This window comes from Myotis lucifugus, unplaced genomic scaffold (assembly GCF_000147115.1).
Source record: "Myotis lucifugus unplaced genomic scaffold, Myoluc2.0 scaffold_2, whole genome shotgun sequence".
In the NCBI taxonomy this organism is placed as follows: Eukaryota; Metazoa; Chordata; class Mammalia; order Chiroptera; family Vespertilionidae; genus Myotis; species Myotis lucifugus.
In genome coordinates this window covers 8,456,182-8,477,421 of record NW_005871050.1, presented here as the reverse complement: position 1 = coordinate 8,477,421, position 21,240 = coordinate 8,456,182, and the positions used below count along the sequence as shown (strand labels likewise).

Here is a 21,240-nt window from a genome sequence, read left to right as displayed (position 1 = left end):
AAGACACTGGGGGGTAAGGGAGGGTAGGGGTGTGTCAAGGGCGGGGGGGAAAAAAGGACACTTATGTAATACCCTTTGTAATACTTTAAGCAAAAAATAAAAAAATATTAAAAAAAAAATAAATAAGAAAGAACTCTTACCATTTGCAACAGCATGGATGGACATGGAGAGCATTATGCTAAGCAAAATAAGCCAGTCAGAGAAAGATAAATATTACATGATCTCACTCATTTGTGGAATATAATGAACAAGATAAACTGATGAACAAAAATAGACCCAGAGATGGAGAAGAATCGAACAGACCACCAAACCTCGGAGGAAAGGCAGGGGAGGTTGTGGGGGGGGGCGGGTAAGAGTTCAAACAAAGGACCTATATGCATACATATAGCATAACCAATGTACATGGACACTGATTGTTTGGTTGGGGGGTGGGGGGCTGGGGAGGGGTAAATGGGGGAAAAAGGAGACATATGTAATACTTTAAACATTACACACACACACACACACACACACACACACTAATAAAAGGGTAATATGCTAATTAGAGTGGATATCTTCTAGACAAAGCCGCAGCAGCTGCCTGAGGCTCAGGGAAGCCACGGATGGCGGTTGCCACTGCCAGGGCCAGCTCGAGGCTCAGGCGAGCCACGCATGGTGGCTGCCGCTGAGAGGGCCCGAGGCTCAGGCAATGAGGGCTGGGCTGAGGCTCAGGCAGCTGCGGGAGGCAGCAGCAGCGAGGGAATGATGGGGGCAGTGCTTTCCCCTGATCGGCTGGTCACTTCCCGCAGAGGGAAGCCAGACTGCAGCTTAGGCCCGCTGCCCATGGGGAGCGTGCCTAAGCTTTCAGTAGGATATCCCCTGAGGGCTCCCGGACTGTGAGAAGGGGCAGGCCAGGCTGAGGGATCCCCTCCCCTCCAGTGCACGAATTTTCATGCACCAGGCTTCTAATATATATATATATATATATATATGCTAGAGGCCAAATGCACGAAATTCGTGCACTGGTAGGGTCCCTAGCGGCTGCCGGGTGGGAACTCCCTCCCTTCCCCAGGCCACCTGCTTCCCCCGGGGCCTCCCTCCCTTTCCCTGGTCACCTGCCGCCGCCACCACCACAACCACCATCACCATCGCCACTACCGGCCAGGGCCTCCCTCTCTTCCCCTGGCCGGCCCCAGCCCCTGGTTGAATTCTTGGACAACTCCAGGTCAAGCGGACAATTTGCATACTATGCTTTTATTATATAGGATATATAAAATAAAGAAAAATAGATGCTGAAAAAGCATTTGATAAAATCCAGCACCCATTTATGATAAAAATCCCTCAGAAAAGTGGGAATAGAAGGATCATACCTCAGCATAATAAAGGCCATTTATGACAAATCTTCAGCCAACAATATTCTCAATGGGCAAAACTAAAAGCATTTCTCAAGATCAGGAACAAGATAGGGATGTCTGCTTTCACCACACTTATTCAACACAGCACTGGAGGTCTTAGTCACAGCAATCAGACAAGAAGAAATAAAAGGCATCCACATTGGAAAGGAGAAAGTAAAACTATCATTATTCACAGATGATGTGATATTATACATAGAAAACCCTAAGGACTCCACCAAAAAGCTACTAGATCTAATAAATGAATTAAAAAAGTAGCGGTATACAAAATTAATAGTCAGAAATCAGTGGCATTTCTATACACCAATAATGAACTATCAGAAAGAAAAACTAAGAATCCCATTTACTAATTCAACAACACAAAAAATAAGGTACATAGGAATAAATTTAACCAAGGAGGTAAAAGACCTGTACTTGAAAACTATAGGACATTGAAGAAAGAAATTTTGGAAGATAAAGAGAAGTGGAAGCATATACTGTGTTCATAGATTGGAAGAATTAATATCATTAAAATGTCCGTACTACCCAAAGCAATCTATAGGTTCAATGCAATTCCTATAGTAATAGAATGTTTCACACATCTAGAACAAATATATCCCAAGAATCCTGAAACACTAATTTGAAAGAATATATGCACCTCTATGTTCATAGCAGTGTTATTTACAATAGCCAATATCTTGAAAAAGCCCGTGTTCATCAGTAGATGAGTGGATAAAAAGGCTGTTGTACAATGGAATAGTATGCAGCCATAAAAAGGAAGGAAACCTTACCTTTTGCAACAGTATGGATGTACCTGGGAATTATTATGCTAAGTGAAATAAGACAGAGAAAAACAAATACCATATGATGTCACTTATATGTGGAATCTAAGAAAATAAACTGAAGAGCAAATAGAAAAAGAGGCATGGATACATGGAACAAACTGATAGCTGTCAAAGGTGAGGGGGAAGAGGGGACTGGATGAAAGAATGTGAAGGGATTAGCCAAAGGAAACCCATAGACACAGTGTGGTGCTGGCCAGAGGGAAGGAGGGGGGCGAGGTTTGAGTGGCGGTGGGCAAAGGTGGGGGGAATGGGGACATCTGTAATAGTGTCAAAAATAAAAATAAAGTTATAAATTAACTTTTAATCATGTATAAAAATGAAATAATTGATAAGTGGCAAATTTCCCTTGAGTTCATAGATATTGTTAAAATAATACATTCCAGGACCCTTTAGACAGATGGATAAAAGCCTTCTGTAGTATTGATGACAGAGATGCTTCAGTGAGGAAGCTAGTGTAAAAATAAACCTAGTTTCCTGCTGGTGCAACAGCTGGGTGCTTAAGGGGGAAGCCAGCTTCAGCATGAATGGGCTGTCATGGAACCCTATTTCTAGTTGTCAAGGCAGCAAGTTTAGCATCTTCTTCCAACATCTTGATAACTGAAAGGAAGAAACTGAAATGATTTACTGAAGGATTACTTAGAGAGCAAGTAATTTAAAACGGAACACCAAAGTGAGGTATAAAAAAGGAATATTTATCTTTCAAAAATACAACTTTGAACACTACTGACATCTCATTTACAAAGTATTTTCCTGAAATACTCATTGGCTTTGCTTACTTAGTACATTCAGTTATTTTGAATCACAGCTCAAGGGAGGGCATAAGTATGTTCTTATAAGCACCACCAATACCAAAAAAGAAAAGATCATCTATGCCTCAGGATATTAGCCCCAAATCCTCATTTTCCCCTTTCTCTTCCACCAAGCAGGACCTCCTGACTGGTCCACTCACACTGACATTGCAATCTGGAGGTGTCCCTGGCACTCCAGGTGGAACAGACCTATTTGCAGGAAGCCTCACACACACTGGCCCAGTATTCATTCATTACCAAGAGTTTTCTACTAATACTCATATCAACTGTTTGCAAACATTCAGCATGAAGTAAACATAGTATTTACAGCAGTACATACTTTGCAATTCAACACACTGACAGTAGAAGAAAAGGGACCAACAGATTTTGTACGAAGGCCAGAGGGAAAACATATTAAAATAAATCGCTTTTGCTAATGTGTGTGTGCACATGCGTACATGCACACACGTGTTTTAACTCATAGAAAATTAAACATGCCCTCCTTTAAAAGCAGACTATTTACAGGGTGATTCTAAATAGCACGTACACATGCCAGTCATACTGGAGACTTGCTTTCTGCACATACATGGAGATTTGTGTTTTTTTTTTTAATTCTGAAATAAACTTTTTATCTGCTATATTAGAGAAAATAAGTTCAGAACAGTTGTCAACTTTTGTTTGACAGTAATTTGCAAAAGCCACATGTCATGCTTTGTCTTTTAAAAGGCGAACCTGGTCAAAACCTTCTAGAAGACTGATGTGTTATTCACTCACTAGGGATTGGAAAGACAACATCAGTTATGGAGTACCTAGTGCTCCTCACATTCCTCTCACCAGTAGCAACATTAATGTGAACAGAACTTTTGAAACACAAATCACGCACAAATCATCAAAATATTTCAGTTAACAGTGTTTAAAAAATACTGAAGTCTACAACAGTAGTACAGACATCGAAAACACCCCAAATACTCTTTAGCCTCAGGCCTTTTTCAATACTACTAATAAAAAAGACAATTGACAGAAAGGGAGAAAGTTACAGCACTTGAGGTTTGAGTAAATTTCTTTTTAGGGCCTGTAGCTTGAGGTGCTGCTCTAGGATCCTTATTTTAAGTCAAAATAGATTCCAGGAATGAATTGACAAATTTAAAGCAATTTCCACTGGAAACCATTGAAAATACAAATCACTTTCTAAGCTTGTCCAACACACATTTATTTTCAGGATCCCAGGTTGTTAGGTAGATGAATTCAGGTCAGTTTCAAGCCCTCAAAGCCACAGAATTTCCATCTCTTCTCTAGGCTGGCTCCAACTCCAGTCATTTCTTGCTTGAAGGTATGCTGAAGTCTGCTCATGAGACATTCCACATCACTGGTGCAGATCTGTGGGGAAGAGAGCACATCTCTATTCAAAATCAATTTTACCTTCCTAATCTGGTTCTTTCCCCCCCACCCATGTTGCTTACTTTAGGATGCTGATGTGTACATGTACATCGGAGTGGGGTTGACCTTGTCCCCCTCCTTATACATGTGTATGTGTTGGGTGAGTGGCTTCTGGATGGCAGCCTTCTTCTGTTGTGATCACTAGACAGAGTTTACTATTTGTTTATGTATTTCATAACTGCTTTACTAAATAAAGCATAAAGTATAATTCACATACAATAAATTCACTTATTTCACATACTGATTGATGAGTTTTAGTAAATTTATACTACTGTATAAATTTTTATATAATATATAAATTTATATATGTACCACCACTTTTTTATTCACTCATCTTTTGATGGGCACTTGGGTTGCTTCCATATCTAGGCTATTGTAAATAATGCTGCAATGAACAAAAGGGTGCATATATTATTTTGAATTAGTGTTTTGAGTTTCTTCAGACATATATATATCCAGAAGTGGAATGGCTGGGTCATAGGACAGTTCCATTTTTATTTTTTTCAGGAACCTCCATACTATTTTCCAACTCTGAGATTTCTGTTGGAAAAAACTGGTATCAGTCCTAATGGAGAGGCTTGGGTTTTTAATCAGCTGATTGGCAGAAGATCAATGTTAGTGATGCTATGTGCAGGACTACCGAAGCTGCAAAGCCTTTTGGGAAGGGAGTGAGGCAGAAATGGCTGCTACCAGACCAGAATTCTCCATACATGCATTGGTTCACAAAGGAAAAGTGAACTAATTCTGTGTATTGTCCCCCTCTCCTCTCTCTCTCTCTCTCTCTCTCTCTCCCTCCCTCCGTCCCTCATACACACATACACACACACACACACACACACACACACACACACACACTCACTCACTCACATCAGTATAAAAACAAAAACAAATCTGTGGACCCCTTTAGGGCTTGCTAGACATGGTCATTTTTATGCTGGTAGCAACATTCCTAACTGTGAACCTGGGCACTAGGGCTTGACAGAAAAGCAGCAGGGAATCTTTATAGAAACCCCAAATTGCCACCACGCTAAATATTTCTGGAGCTAGAGGGAGGGTCCTCCTCAGTTCTGTTGGTACCACTATAGGCTCTCTTTGGGAGGGTCTGGCATTACTCTGGCAGGAAGGTGCTTAGGAGGACCTGGGTCTGGATAGGAGGGAGATCAAGCTTTCTTCCCAGTGCTGGTAGTAGACTGCATTCCAGTTAAGTGAAATCACATTGCAAAGTATCATATAGAGTTGAATACCCATTTCAGAAAACACAAATATTTAATGTTTACTCATATATACATATGATGATGATATAGGTGAGACATATGTGTAGGAAAGGGTCTGAAATAAAGATATGCCAAACTGTTAATAGTGGTTATCCTTGAGGGGTTGGGTTGTGAATAACTCTCCTTTTACTATATTTCTATATGAATTACATTTTTAGATAATATGTATGCATTATTTTTACAATTTAAAAAAAGAACCAGATAATTTGTACTGATATATAGTTCAATTTTATACCACTTCAACTGACCACTTGGTCCTGGTGCTCACATTACATCCCTCCTTTCACTGCCAAATGGGCCATTTAATTGCAGAATAGCATCATTTCCCAGAGAGTAATGAGGGGAGTGCAAGCTAGAAATGAAACAAATGCCACGAGGAGGATGTATCATCATAGCTAGATTTCCAAATGGGCCAGTGCCTCTGTTAGAGCACATATGCCTAAATGACTTAACATTTTGGACATCCAAGTGTAGGAGTCTGCATTCCAATGGCACTTCTCAAAAGGCCTGGATCCTGTGAAATAGTGAGTACAATCAATGAGCAGGTTTAACTGAATGCTGCTTCTGAAAAAAAAATCTATCATGAGTTTATTTATTCTAAGGAGTCAAGAGTTCCCTCCTCCTTCAGTGAGGCATCCTTGACCTTCTAGGGAACTAGCACTTACTCTTGCTCCTGATGCTTTGTGAGTTCCTCCACAGGATGTCATCCAGGGAAGGAAGAAGCCCACGAGATTGGCTGTGAGCAAATATTTAGTCTGTGTTACAGACTTATTGTTCCATGTTTTGTTGTTTTGCCCCTGCCTTGATTGTTTCATCATAGACGATGGCAGTGGTGATGGTGATGGTTGGGGAGGTGGTTGGAGTGAGACTTCCAATTTGAAAAATTAACATTTGTTCACTGTTATAGGCCCAGGGCAAAAGACTGATTTGGAAGAAACATTGGTTAATTTATAGCTTACAGTAAATTAAGAGAAAGGACATTAATTCCTTTAAGGTGTATCTTGGAAGTTGGGTGGCCAACTCATTCAGGTTTTCCCAGGATTTCCCCAGTTTTAGCATTGGAAGTCCCAAGTCCCAGGAAACCCTTCAGTCCCAAGCAAACAGAGATAGATGGTCATCCTACTTGCCAGAATGAGGCTCCACACTGAATCACAGTGATAGAATAGGTGAGGGACATTTCCTTAGAGCAATTACTAATGACTTATCTATGCTTGAAGAGAGTAAGGTCACCTCTTCACAAAGAAATCTAGATCCCATTCCAGGCTCCCACATACCTTATTATCTAGACGGTGCAAGTAGGAACAGATGTATTCAATGCTTGCTCCAAATGGGTGAACATGAAGGAATGTGGAGATAATCCCTATAAAGACAATACCATGGAGGTTACACTTGAGATGCCACATGATAATGTATAGCAAGAGCTAACTTATTATGTACAACAAGCATGTCAAACTCGCGGCCCGCTGGCCATGAGTTACAATAACTATGTACTAGGCACTATTTTAAATTTACATCTATTTTATTCATTTAATCTTTACAACAGCCCTATGAAATAGGTATTACCATCCCCATTTCATAGATGAGGAGCCACTGAGGCACAGAAATTTAAGCAATTTGCTCAAGGTCACACAGCTGGTAAGTGGCAGGGCTGGTATTTGAACCCAATCATTCTTAGTTTTTTTTTTTTTTTTAAATACATTTTATTGATTTTTTACAGAGAGGAAAGGAGAGGGATAGAGAGTTAGAAACATCGATGAGAGAGAAACATCAATCAGCCTTCTCCTGCACACCCCCTACTGGGGATGTGCCTGCAACCAAGGTACATGCCCTTGACTGGAATCGAACCTGGGACCCTTCAGTCCGCAGGCCGATGCTCTCTATCCACTGAGCCAAACCGGTCAGAGCCAGACAATCAGTCTTAACATACTGCCTCTCACCACACTATATAACGTGTAGAAAAGCTGGCATTTGAGAATTAATTTCCATCATTTTTGATGGCTAAAGATGACCTGAGTTCTACATTTTACAAGGAACTTAGAATTTTACAATAAATTTAGATTTGCTGAGTTGTTACAGTTCCTCTGCAGTCTTTAAATTGGACTTTAGCCTCTTCTGCATTAATAATGTCTTGTTGTGGTAGAAGTACTTTGCCTGACTAACCGTGTGCCTCTCACAAGAGAATTTGCTGATTGTATTTGATTTTTTTTTCTGTGACTATCTCCACAAGAAAAGCCAAACTTTTTTTTTCTGCTCAAGTAATCATTAACATTTTGTTTGTGTTCAAAGCCCTGAATCTTTGAATTCTCCAGGAATGGTCATAATTTCTACTCATAATAACTATGGGGTGATTGGCAGTTATACATACTGTCTTGATTGTTCTGTCCACCAGGTTAATTGCTCTAATACTCGTTTTGTTCAAAAGTCTACTATTTCTTTCTTTATATTTTTTAAATTCACCTCCTTTTTCAAGATCTTAGATATCTCAAATAGACCCAGACTTGAATTTGCTGAAAACTTCCAGGAAATAAAAGCTAAATATGATTTAGTTCATAAACGGCAACTATCTGTCCCTTTTAAAGATTGACAAAGAATATCATAAGTTTAAATTGTAGTTTGAAGTTCAAATTAGTTCTTTGTGAAAATCCTCCGAGTATTAGATGTCATAGGAATAGGTTGGAGGATCTAGAAGTAACTGATGGTAGGGCTCAAAATCTGTTCAAAATGGATGTTATTACTTTATAACACTCCTTTATTCTTCAATGACAAGGCAAATTGAATTTCTAAACACGGACTCAAGCTGAGAAACTTAAATTCTGAAGAAGACAGTCCACGTTCAAAGAAATTCTAGATGCTTTGGTCAAGATAGGCTGTCAAATGCCAAAAAACAACTCAATGGGTTTCAAAACACTGAGCAGTTTTTGTTGGTTCATACCCAAAGAGCCAACTTAAAAAATAGATTTTCCATTCTCTCTGTCAGCCCAAGACATCTTTAAAAAACAAAACAAGAAACACTTATCTTAAGAATCTTTGTTTCTAGAATTATCCATTTACAGAAGCTTCCTCCTACCCCCAACTTTTCTCTGACAGGTCTACCAGTTGCCATGCCAATTTGTTAAAGAACTTTGAGTTGGAAAATGGAAATAAATTATCACTTTTCTCGAAGGCTCAATGGCAGATCTCCTGGCACATCTTATTAACATATCAAATTGTTAAATCTGAGTATAATATCCATTACCAAAGGAGGCAGATTATTTTAAAAATATGCAGAAGCCAATCAGTGTGCAGAACTTTTGAGATAGGGGTGGAGCTACTGTGTGGCTCAGCTTCCTAGAAGGCAGCTAGGATTATCTGCTGAGGCCCACGATCAGCCTCTTTTAAATGACAAAATATTTCATAGGATCTCAATCTGCCACTGTTCTCCAAATGGAATTTAAGTAAATAAGCATTTGTGAGTAGTGCTGTTAAGTGCAAAAATGGTTTACATTTATTGAGGTCTTAATATGGGCTGGGTACTATGTACACTGATTTAGATGAAATATTGTATTTAATACTCACAGCGACCCTTTGAAATAGGTAATATTACTATGTCCATTTTGCAGATGGAAGAACTAAAGATCAAGATGGAAATGGTGGAGTCAAAACAGGAAGCCAGGTCTGTCTGATTCCTTAACCATTTATGCTATCTTGCCTATTTGAATGAATTTCTATATAATGGGAGCAATTTTAACATTTATTTCATCATAGTCCACCAGTGTCCAACACTTATAGACAGCCTTTTGAGTCATCTGCCTGTAACTTGGAAAACTTAAGAGAGGCACACACTTCCTCTGGAGGCTTACCTGGAAAAGCTCTCTGCTATGCATTGTCTGCACTGTCCCTTGAATAGGACTGAGAAAGACTCAGCTAACCTTGCATAGAGATTTAAAAAATCTACAATGTGTTTCTCTAGTGGACCCCCTATTGGCATAGTGCTTATACCTTCACACTTGATGTGGCACTGGCCACAAAGAGCTTGAAGAGGGCTGGGAGCTGCTGTTACCATTTTTTATTGAAATCTGTACTTGTTCTTATTCTGTCATCTTCAGGACCCTGGGTCCTTGCACTATCATGCTTCATAAATGCTTGGCGTGTGCTTATACATCTTAGGCAAACCCATCCTCCTCTGCACTGCACTCTAAACATTGTATGTGTGTGTTTGTTAGCTTCCTTACCCACTAGCAGTGCTTCACGTTCAGATTTGATAGGACTGCTGTTCAGGGTCTTCTCAATAGGGTAGTCACTATCCTGGCTCGATGCACACAGTCTAGAAGCACAGTTTTCCTGTGGGAATAATACGCTTCCTGGGTCAGTTCACCTTATTTGATAACAGGTTTGGTTTCAATTACACAACAGGAAACTTCTGTAACACAGCACGCTAAAAGCAATACTGTCCAATTTTGATTATTGAATGGGAAGAAGGAAAACAGCATAAATTACAAAAACATTCCAGACAATCCAAAGCTCCTTTATACTATGGCTTCATAAAGGAGCAGAAAAAATTAGATATTCATCTTTACCAGTTTTAGTTTTCTGCCTTCATCATTCACTCTATACAAGTATCTGGAGGACCAGACTCAACATTTACTGTTTCCTAGATGCCAGGCACTGTTAGCCATGCATTATGCCCATTCTACAAATGAGAAAAGTGGGGCTCAGATAAATTAGGTAAATTGCCTAAGATCACATTGCTAGGAAGTGTTAGCCTATATTTCACCCCAACCCATCCACTGTTAAAAGGACCATTTTTTTTCTTATTTTAGGTCCACATTCTGCTAAAGGTAAGTCCAATCTCTGAATGGAGAATCTACAATTTAGCTAATCAATTTGCAGGTAATCAACTTTTGGCTTTTAAACTAAAAACCAGAGTCTCTATTTATTGACTATCAACTCTCTCTCTCTCTCTGTCTCTTCTCTCTGATAAGGACATTATCAGTTAGGATATTCCTGACTTTATAGCAAGAAATGGCCATGACTCAAAATATCATTACTTAGTGGCATTCTTTATTGTTGCAAGTTTTCTCTTTCTGAGCAGAGCAGGCATGTTTCTTAAGAGATATTCATAAAATTCACGACCAGCAATCAAATTGAAAAATACCTCCAGATCTTTCATGGATCTTTCTTTCTCTCTTTGGGTATTGAAAACATCTTTTTTGTATTATAAATGTGAAGGAAAGCCTTCATAATAAGGAATAAAAGAAATCACTGCTTCAATCTCACTACTATTATAAAAGGAAATGCTGGGGATATGCACCTAGGGGAGATGGAGTCGGGAAGATCATGCCTGACTTAGATTATTTGTCACTTCTTTCCTTCCATAAACTCTCAGCACAGACAGATTTCCTTGTTTTCTTTAAAGATGTCTTCAAAGCTTCCAGGATGCTGCCCCTGAACAAAACGAATGTTCTATGCTGCCAGGCATGTTGTTTTTTTGATTTACAGGCTTCCCGGCCGTAGTTAGAAGGGAAACCTTTCTTGATGACCTACTCAATCTTTGGCCTTTAGAATACAATTCAGGCAGTAACTATCATGCCAAGTTTGATTTAGACTACTGGCTCACTTCTAAGCCAAGGGCTGTACATCTGCTTCTAATCCCCTTAAAACATTAAATGATCTAGTAGGCCATTCCTTAAATGTGAGTGTTTAACAGATCCTGGGTGATTTAAGATATGAAGACATCCTGAGACGTTCTAGCCATCTTGAATAGAAATGTAGCCTTACTGAAAGTTGACTTCAGTTTTATTACATAGCTGGCATTTAAACAATTAGAAGGCATATTGAATGGATGCTTATCACCTTAAATTTTACTAACATATTGAAAGAGGTAGTTCTTTCTGTAGTAAAGCAGATATAAGTTACATTGTTATATTGCAAAACACTGACAATAAGTCACACTGTGGTTTACTGTCAAGCAACCCAAACAAAAACAAACAAAAAAAATCCCTTCTCACCAGAACTTATTGCTTTCCTTTCAACTTAAAATTACTTTTGCAATCTAATGTGATGGTACTTTGCTTCCTAACCTAATTGTGTCAGGTTGAAATATTTGATCGCAAATCAGCTTCCCAGAGAAGAACACTTTATAATGAACTGTTATGACTTTTTCTGAAAGTAGCTCTGCTTAAAAAAACACAGGAAAAACATATTCTGGCTCACATTTTCCTGATTATCAGTTGGATCTCTTTCCTTGTCCTCTTCAGCTTGTACATCATGGTGTACCCAGTTTCAGAATGGGAAACACTTAGACACACACAATATGGCAAATTTCCTCTATGTAATTTGACCTCTTGCTTCTTTAAATGAAATACTTTACAAAGCAGAAAGCTGTTTACACTAAGTCACTAAAAATGCCCCATATACTAAAAATGCCCTTGGTTCAATTTGTGATATCAATCCTAAAGGGTGATTTTAAGCATAATGCCACTAGCATAATCCCATGTCTATCTAGTCTTCTGCCTACATACTCCATTTTATGCAAAAAGCAAAACAGCTATGTATCAGCTCTGGGACATTTTAGAAGCTCTGATAGTATAAGGAAAGTCCTGATAAATAGATTAGCTTCGGTACTTTTCAATTAAAAGCTTAATAAATGAATTTCTCTGGGATTATGCTTGCTTCTTTAGTAGTACCCACAAACTGGAAGGTGAGTTGATTTTATGAAATAGATGATTTAAAACCATACTGCAATGGCCTCCAGAAAAAAACACTTTCAATCATTTGTTTCAACTACACCATGGTTGCCAGTTCTTAATGGCACTCTGTGGGAAGTCACTATGCTGGCACACACACCCAGCGCGCCTGTATGCATTGCATCTTTCGGAGCTGAGTATACAAAATAAAGAGCATAAGCATTTGTGGATGTGTAGCATTGTTGATTTTTCACTTAGTGTAAGATCCTAATCTTCTCTTCCTTCTAAGACATTAAAATCAGTCAATTACGGTCAGTGAGCCTTCTTTTTCAGAGAATAACTTCAGGCATAAAAGAATGTTCAGGTATAAAAGAAATTAGAGAGGTATGATGGAGACACCATTAGTAGACTTTACACATCCTTAAATAGACTGGTCACCTCATTCATGGTTGTGATACATTAATCCATCTGAGTTTGACATGCTTGCACTAGGTGGAGTGTCTGCAAAACAATGTCAATGTTCTAGTTGCTCTGTGTTTCTTCCTTTAATGAAATGCTTAATTAAAGGTACTCTGTCACAGGAGTTTTCTATGTTGTTATTTGCTTGACAAGATGAAGTGCGCACTCTGGTCTTGATAAGATGAGGTGTACACTGGTCTTTTCCAAGAGGGAATACTGAGGAATTTCAGGGATGTACTGATTTTTTATTCATTGAAAAGTACACTCTCCAGAACCCTTAGAAATGTCAAGGACTCACACTTGAAAAGCAGAGCCCTTGATTCAAGAATTACCCTGGAGATGGGGCTTTTAATTCCCAACCAGCCCTACATTCCAAGTATTTTCCTATTGTAGCAACTTCCAGGGCATTTTCATTGTCACTAGAAAGGAGTGAAATGGGCAAGGGAAAAGGTTCACTTAGGACTCACGTACCTTTTCTTTAAGATTTTCCAACATTTTTTCCACCTGTAACTTTTCATCTTTGATTTTTTCAAGTTCAGCGTCTTTCCTTTTGTATTCCTCTTGGACTTTGAGTAGATGCTACAAGAAAAACCAAAGACAATCAGATCTTAAGGATTCACACTTCACTCTAAACCTTGGCTAAAACTGTACATTAGGCTGGTCTACCTCACTTTACACCAGCACACATAATCATTTCTCCGTGCAGAGATACTGCACGGAGAAATCAAGATACTTTTCACTTAAAGTTATTTTTATTTGGCTCTTATGAACTTTCTTTGTTAATATTTTAGAGTCTGAGGAACTGACTGATCTAATCACTTAATTTTCCTATTCCAGCCAGGAGTAAGGGAAGAGTGCAGTTAATTCTGTGTGAACAATATCTTGATTGCTGCATACACTGAATTAGATGTTGGAAAGCATCCTTGCAAATAGCAATTTTCTAAGCCAAATTCAATTTCTTTGAGAAAAGTAGTAAAAAAATCTAAATATAAAAAATGTTAGTTTCCATAATAGTAGGCAAGGGACTAGATTCACCATAATTTATGATTATAACAAATACTAGCTATTTAGCATTTTATAGGTGCCAAGTATTGGGCAAAGGGTTTTACATTCATGATCTCATTTAAACCTCACAATTTTTCCATGATACATAATACTGATGCTTTAGAGAGGTTAGAGGCTTGTCTGAGGTCATTCATTCAGTGGCAAAGCTGGGATTTAGACCCAGGTCGCATCAACCCTATAGTCCATGCTTGTAATCCCCATATTAGACTATACATCATTTTGGGACAATATGAGAGAAATTTTATAATTGTTTACAAGGCTATTTTCTAATAAAAAGTAATCAAAATGACTGAAATTAATTTTTCAGTAGCTAGAGACCAAACTGTCTCACTGAGGTCTTTGAAGTGATGCAATGAAAAAAAAATAGCTCATCATTTTAAAATTGCATTTAAATTGCAGAACTGTCCTTATGTGGAATAGTTTCAAAATCAAGGTAAGAGAAGAAAACAACAAGAAAATGTTTCCAAACTCTTGCTTTTCAGAGGCTTGCAAAAGACCATTGGAAGGGCTAAAAGACACAGTACAATGTACATTGTCAAAGTTCTTTGAAGTCTAGCTGAGGAGATGCAATTTTTGGTGCAAAGATCTCTGATGTAATTTGTACGTTCTAATTGAACTCCATGGTGACAGTAAAAGAAAGGTAAGTGTTCATTCACATATTTTGCTAATAGGAAAGGTGAAATATTAATGTGATATTGCTTGTCGTACATGAAGATAATGGTAGCATAAGTAATAGGAATATGGGGCTCTTAGTACCATAAGAGACTACCTATTTACAATTTGTGATTTCCAACCAGCGATAAGCTTTGCTCTAGATAATTCTAAGGCATACAATTAAAAATTATTGCACAATTTAAGTTGTAAGGAAAATGAATGGTAGTCTAGCAAGATAGAAGAGGATAGTATACTTACTCAGAAGTACTACTCCTTTACTGAGAGAACAGCTGTTGATATCTTTTAAATTGTAGGCTCACTGTGGTGATGATTACATGAAACTTCTAGATATTGAACATCTATTATACAATGTTGTACTTAAATTACAGTGAGATGCACTTATTTAGTTTACTTTTTATAATTGGAAAATGTGCAGGTAAACTCACTCACATAAATGACTGTGATAACAAAATAAAATAAAAGCAAATTTGTATATGCCTGAAGCACTGATACTAAAAAACCCATAATACCTCTGCTTCTATCCAAATCAAGGATAGGATTCCTGCCATTCCTTCTAAAAGGCTGTATTTTTCAGCACTGTTTCGACTAGATACTTACCCACCAGCACTTTTTCGTGTCTAAGTATCTGTGGTTCTTTATAAGGACCCTGAGGCCCTGCCCAGACCTCAAAGTAGATTATGTTCGGTGTAGTTTTATTATTTTTCACTGAATGCTCATTCTTTAAAAATTGGTGATCCATTGCTACCACTGTATTAAGCAGAATATATCATTTACCACAATACATAATCCCTTCCTCACTTATGCCAGAGAACAGAATATCAAGAATTATAAGAGATTTGCTCTTCTATTTGCTTGAAGGGGACCCTTTTACATGTGAGGAGCTGATGATGTTTATTCAAAAGGTTCAGAAAACCAAAATTCATTTACCTGTTGCATTCCTTGCAGGGCTTGTTGCAGGAGTTTCAACTGTTGTTCTTTGTTTGGGTCATCTTCTTTGTGGGTTTTGCCTTGCTCTTGCTTAAGCAGTTCTACTTCATTCCGATAAGCATCGAGCTGCCAACGGAGGCTGTCATTTTCTTCCTTCAGAGCTTCTGCCTGTGATACTAAGGCTAAACAATCAATATAAACTAGTGAAACCATATATCCAGATTCCTTTGCGCCTCATCTTATTACCATGAAATTGACGTGTATAGAAAGCCTCTCAGTGAGAAACTTTGGGTCTGAGTTGGCCATGGCAGCAAGGGATGGACACAAGAGCACACAGGCCCATTTTTTGCAAATGAACACAGGATTCCAACACATGAAAGTTCTCATCATGCTTCATTTTCTTCACCCCAGTTATAACTAAGATATTTTCAGGTAACATCAGTTGCTTTTATTTGAATTGCAATAAATGATAAGAGTCCTGTAATAAGAATATATAGAGCTAAATGTCTTGAACTAATGATTGTCCACACAGTATTTCTGCTGATAGCTGTTAAAAAATGTAGCCTTGACTGGTCCTACTGGGGAAAGGTAAATAAGAAAACGAAGAATAAGACTTTGGTTTTTAGTATAGCTTAGAAGTTGCCACTCCGTCCTAACAAGATGTAAAAAACTGAACAAACTGAAAACTCAACAGCCCTTCTTAGATTCATCAGGATAGTGAAGTAATAGGGCAAACTGCTACCTACAAAACTGGAGAGAGAGATAGGCGAATACATAGTATCTCAATTTACCAGACCAGAAACCCATGAGCAAAAACCTCCACAGGAACCAGTGCCAAAGTAAGAAAATCTAAACTATAATTGGCAAATTGCTGGAGGCTCCACATGGACAAGTTTGAGACTTAAAATGTCAAGGGCAATTCAGTCATAGTGAGGTCCCTACACTTTTGTGAGCTTTATCTGCAGGAGCTCAACAAGATCCTCACAGTGAACAGCTGAGAAAAATCCCCTTGTACTTCCAGCTGGGGTCGGAGATAGAAACCAGTTTGTATGCCCAAACATTCTGTTCTTCTTAAAAAGGCTTGCCTTCAGAAGAAACTATTTTATCAGAGTCTAACCTGCTTGGGTTTTGCCAGAGCCTAAATCACCTGGGGAAGGAAAATATCCAACTCTAGCTCCCTCTAGTCATTCTGTCCTACCTAAAAGGGGGCGGGGGGAGAGTCAAAACACTTGTAAAGTTCACAGTCCAGAGACACAGGCTCACTAAAGGACTGAGACCTAATCTTAGGGCTGTGAAATGCTTCCCCTCCCTCACTACTGCTGCACTACTAAAGTCCTTTTTACTAGTACATCATGTCCAGATTTTTTTAAAAAGTACAAGGTAAAAAACAAAATTGGAAGAGACTAAACTGGGATCAGAATCAGAGTCATAGGGAGAAACCAAGATGGCAGCATAGGTAAACACCGGAAATTGCTGCCTCCCACAACAACTTCAAAAATACAACGAAAAGACAAAATGGACATCATCCAGAACTACAGGAAAGCTGGCTGAGTGGAAATTCTACAACTCGAAGGAAAGAGAAAAGCACACTGAGACTCAGAGGAGCTGCGGAAGTAAAGTGCAGAGGTACGGAGGCTTGAGCGTGCAGGGAAAAGGGCTGGCACCTGAGGACGCGGCTGTCTTTCTGAATCGGGAGGGAGTCACAAGCTCCCGACTGCTCTGAACTCCAGTTCCGGGAAGTCTCTGGGGACCCAGGACTCATACAGGGAGAAACTGGGCTGTCTGGCAGCAGGCAGAACTCGGAACTTGAGGGCGGCTTTCCCTCAGAGGTGCTTGCAGCAATTATCGGGACACTGAGACGCGGGGCCCCTTAGGGCAGGGCTGAGGATCAGCCATAGCTGCTTGATCCGCCCTGTTCATTCCCTGAGACCCCGCCTCACCCCAGCTGTGGCAGAGGCTTTTGCATATGAATACCCTGGCCCTTTGCAATCTGAAAATTACCTAACAAATTGCAGCTGGGCCAGACAGACCCAGAACTTCCAAGAGAAGGCCCAAGGCCCCACAGCAGCTTGCATTGCTTCACAGATGGGCCTCATCTGGGCACCACCAAACCCCCCAAAAAGGAAGGGGAACCTGCAGATCTCTTCATAGCTCCTGCTGGGTAGCCTCAGGCAGAGGCTAAATTAGCACCTCCTTAGATCCAAGAGCCTGTGGTCAGAGTGGGACCATCCAGATTACAACTCCTCAGATCCATAAGGGACACACTCATGAGGCAGACTCAGTGAGCACCAAAGCCCCACTGAAGCAAGTCTTGCCCCAGAAGGGTGTCTTCAGCACAGAAGTTCTCCCACTGCAGACACAGCTGATTCTCACAGCCAATTGGCCTGGAGGTCAATTATTCCCAGTGATACCTACAACAATCAAGGCTTAACTACAACAAGACTACAACAAGACTGTGCACAAAGCTCACAAAGGGGTGCACCAAGAGTGTCCACCTCAGGTAATTGGGGAGGCTGAGCCACTGGGCCCTATAGGACACCTAGCACACAAAGCCACTCTACCAACACAGGGAAGCATAAAAAATGTGGAGACAAAGAAACAGGTCACAAATGACAGAAATGGAGGAAAGCAAACGACTGGATATAGAGTTCAAAACCATGGTTATAAGGTTTTTCAAGAATTTTATGGAAACCGCCGATAAATTTAGTGAGACCCTGGAGGATATGAAAAAAGACCAACTAGAAATTAAGCATACACTGACTGAAATAAAGAATAATATACAGAGATCCAACAGCAGACAAGAGGATCCTAAGAATCAAGTCAAAGATTTGAAATACGAAGAAACAAAAAATACCCAACTGGAAAAGCAAAAAGAAAAAAGAATCCCAAAATATGAAGATAGTGTAAGGAGCCTCTGGGACAACTTCAAGCGTACCAACATCCGAATTATAGGGGTGCCAGAAGAAGAGAGAGGGCAAGATATTGAAAACCTATTTGAAGAAATAATGACAGAAAACTTCCCCTACCTGGTGAAAGAAATAGACTTACAAGTCTAGGAAGTGCAGAGAATCCCAAACAAAAGGAATCCAAAGAGGACCACACCAAGACACATCATAATTAAAATGCCAAGAGCAAAAGACAAAGAGAGAATCCTAAAAGCAGCAAGAGAAAGACAGTCAGTTACCTACAAGGGAGTACCCATACGACTGTCAGCTCATTTCTCAACAGAAACTATACAGGTCAGAAGAGAGTGGCAAGAAATATTCAAAGTGATGAATAGCAAGAACCTACAACCAAGATTACTTTATCCAGCAAAGCTATCATTCAGAATTGAAGGTCAGATAAAGAGCTTCACAGATAAGAAAAAGCTAAAGGAGTTCATCACCACCAAACCAGCATTATATGAAATGCTGAAAGGTATTCTTTAAAAAGAGGAAGAAGAAGAAAAAGGTAAAGATAAAAATTATGAACAGCAAATACATATCTATCAACAAGTAACCTAAAAATCAAGTGAATAAAAAATCTGATGAACAGAGTAAACTGGTGAATATAATAGAACCAGGGGCATGGAAAGGGAGTGGACTGACAATTCTTGGGGGGAAAGGGGTGTGGGGTGCAGGAAGAGACTGGACAAAAATCGTACACCTATGGATGAGGACAGTGGGAGTGGTAAGGGCAGAGGGTGGGGTGGGAACTGGGTGGAGGAGAGCTATGGGGGGGAAAAAAGAGGAACAACTCTACTAATCTGAACAATAAAGATTTAATTTAAAAAAATTAAAAAGAATCAGAGTCATATATAGCAAGAAAGTTGGAATTATCAGACCTTAAATTTAAAACAACTAATATTAGTATGCTAGGCTTTAATGGAAAAAGTAAATAACATGAAAAAACAGATGGCTAATGTAAGCAGAGTATTGGAAATTCTAAGGACGAATCAAATAGAAATATAGGAATAAAAAGACATCATAACAGAAATGAAAAATGCCTTCGACAGGTTTATTAATAGACCTGTGGAAATAGAATCTCTGAGCTTGAGAAGATGACAATAGGAACTGACTAAACTGAAAAGCAAAACAACAACAACAACAACAACAACAAAAAACAACACAACCAATCAGAATATCCAAGAACTGTGGGACAACTAACTACAAAAGATGTGGCATACATGTAATGAGAATATCAAAAGGAAAAGAAATAAAGGAACAAAAGCAATATTTGAAGCAATAATGACTGAAAATTTCCCCAAATTAATGTCAGACACCAAACCACAGAGAAGATCAAACAGGATACATGCCAAAAAAATTAGACCTGAACAGACACCTCATCAAAGATATACCAATGTCAAGTGTCATCATATTTCATATGTCATTAGGGAACTGCAATTTAAAACAATGTGATATTACTACACACCTAACAGAATTGCCAAAATCCAAAACAAAGACAATGCCAAGTGCTGGTGAGGATGTGGAACAAACAGGAACTATACTGCTGGTGGGAATGCAAAATGGTGCAGCCACTTTGGAAAAACAGTTTGGTAGTTCTTATAAAATTAAATGTACTCTTAGATATGATCCAACAATAATTTTCCTTGGTATTTACTTAAGTGAACTGAAAACTTATGTCTCCACAAAAACCTACACATGGATTTCATAGTAGCTTTATTCATAATTGCCAAAACTTGGAAACAACCACAATAGTTTTTAGTAGGTGAATGGATAAACTAACTGTGGTATATCCAGAAAATGTACTATTACTCATGAAAAGACCTGGAGAAAGTATAAATGCATATTATTAAGTAAAAGAAACCAATAAAAAGGGCTACATACTGTATGATTCCAACTATATGACATTCTGGAGAAGGCAAAACTATGGGTACAGTATAAAAAAATCTATGGTTTCGAGGGGGTTGAGGGGGGAGGGAAGGATAAACAGTCAGAGCACAGAGGATTTTAGGGCAGTGAAACTATTCTATATGATATTACAATGGTGGATACATACATTTTGAGCATTTGTCCAAATACATAAAATGGAAAACTCCAAGAGTGAACTCTAATGCAAACTATGGACTTTGAGTGATAATGATGTATGCATTGATTGTAACAAATGTACCCCAGTGGTGCAGGATGTCAATAGTGGGGGAGCCTGTATGGGGGGCAAGGGGTGTTTGGGAACTCTGTACTTCCTGTTCAATTTTGTTGTGAACCCAAAACTGCTCTAAAATTTAAAGTTTATTAATTTAAAAAAAACTAAGACACATGGGGAAACCTAGGTTAAGTTTAATTATTTATGGTTATGGAACTTTTTCAAGGTCAAAAACCATAAGAGCTATTTCAAAAATATTTAATCAGATGATTTCTTTCACTCACCAAAAATTTGTTGATTACTTTTCATGGTCCAGGCTTATAACTATGGAATAAATGAGATTCCACTAATCTCTATTGTTTACATTCCAAATTAATGGAAAAATTTAGTTTATTCCTCTTATGATTCCTAACACAGCATAGGTCCAGAAAAGAGACATTATCAAAATGGATCAAAATTACAAATTTATATATTCTACATATATAAAACCCTAATATGCAAATAGACTGAACAGCTGAACAACCAGTTGCTATGATGTGTGCTGACCACCAGGGGGCACACATGGAACATGGCGGGCATCAGCCGCGGCGGGATGGTGGAGCAGGTGAGCGGTGGCACCAGACCAAGAAGGGCGCAGTGCTGTCATCAGGTGA

General features: G+C 39.0%; 1 protein-coding gene across 4 annotated transcripts in view; it reads right to left on the bottom strand.

Moving 5' to 3' along the window:
* Window positions 1-2,886: 2,886 nt before the first annotated feature.
* ENOX2 (ecto-NOX disulfide-thiol exchanger 2) overlaps window positions 2,887-21,240 on the bottom strand; it is a 292,266-nt gene continuing 273,912 nt past the window's right edge. For 3 of the 4 annotated variants that reach the window (XM_023757943.1, XM_023757939.1, XM_014458481.2), the window contains 5 exons: window positions 15,506-15,687; window positions 13,310-13,417; window positions 9,926-10,034; window positions 6,989-7,074; window positions 4,249-4,380 (listed from right to left, as the gene is read on the bottom strand). In XM_023757943.1, coding sequence (XP_023613711.1) covers window positions 4,249-4,380; window positions 6,989-7,074; window positions 9,926-10,034; window positions 13,310-13,417; window positions 15,506-15,687 — 617 coding nt within the window. Of the gene's footprint in view, window positions 4,381-6,988; window positions 7,075-9,925; window positions 10,035-13,309; window positions 13,418-15,505; window positions 15,688-21,240 lie in introns of all 4 variants that reach the window. The other variant, XM_006082096.3, reaches the window with a different exon arrangement.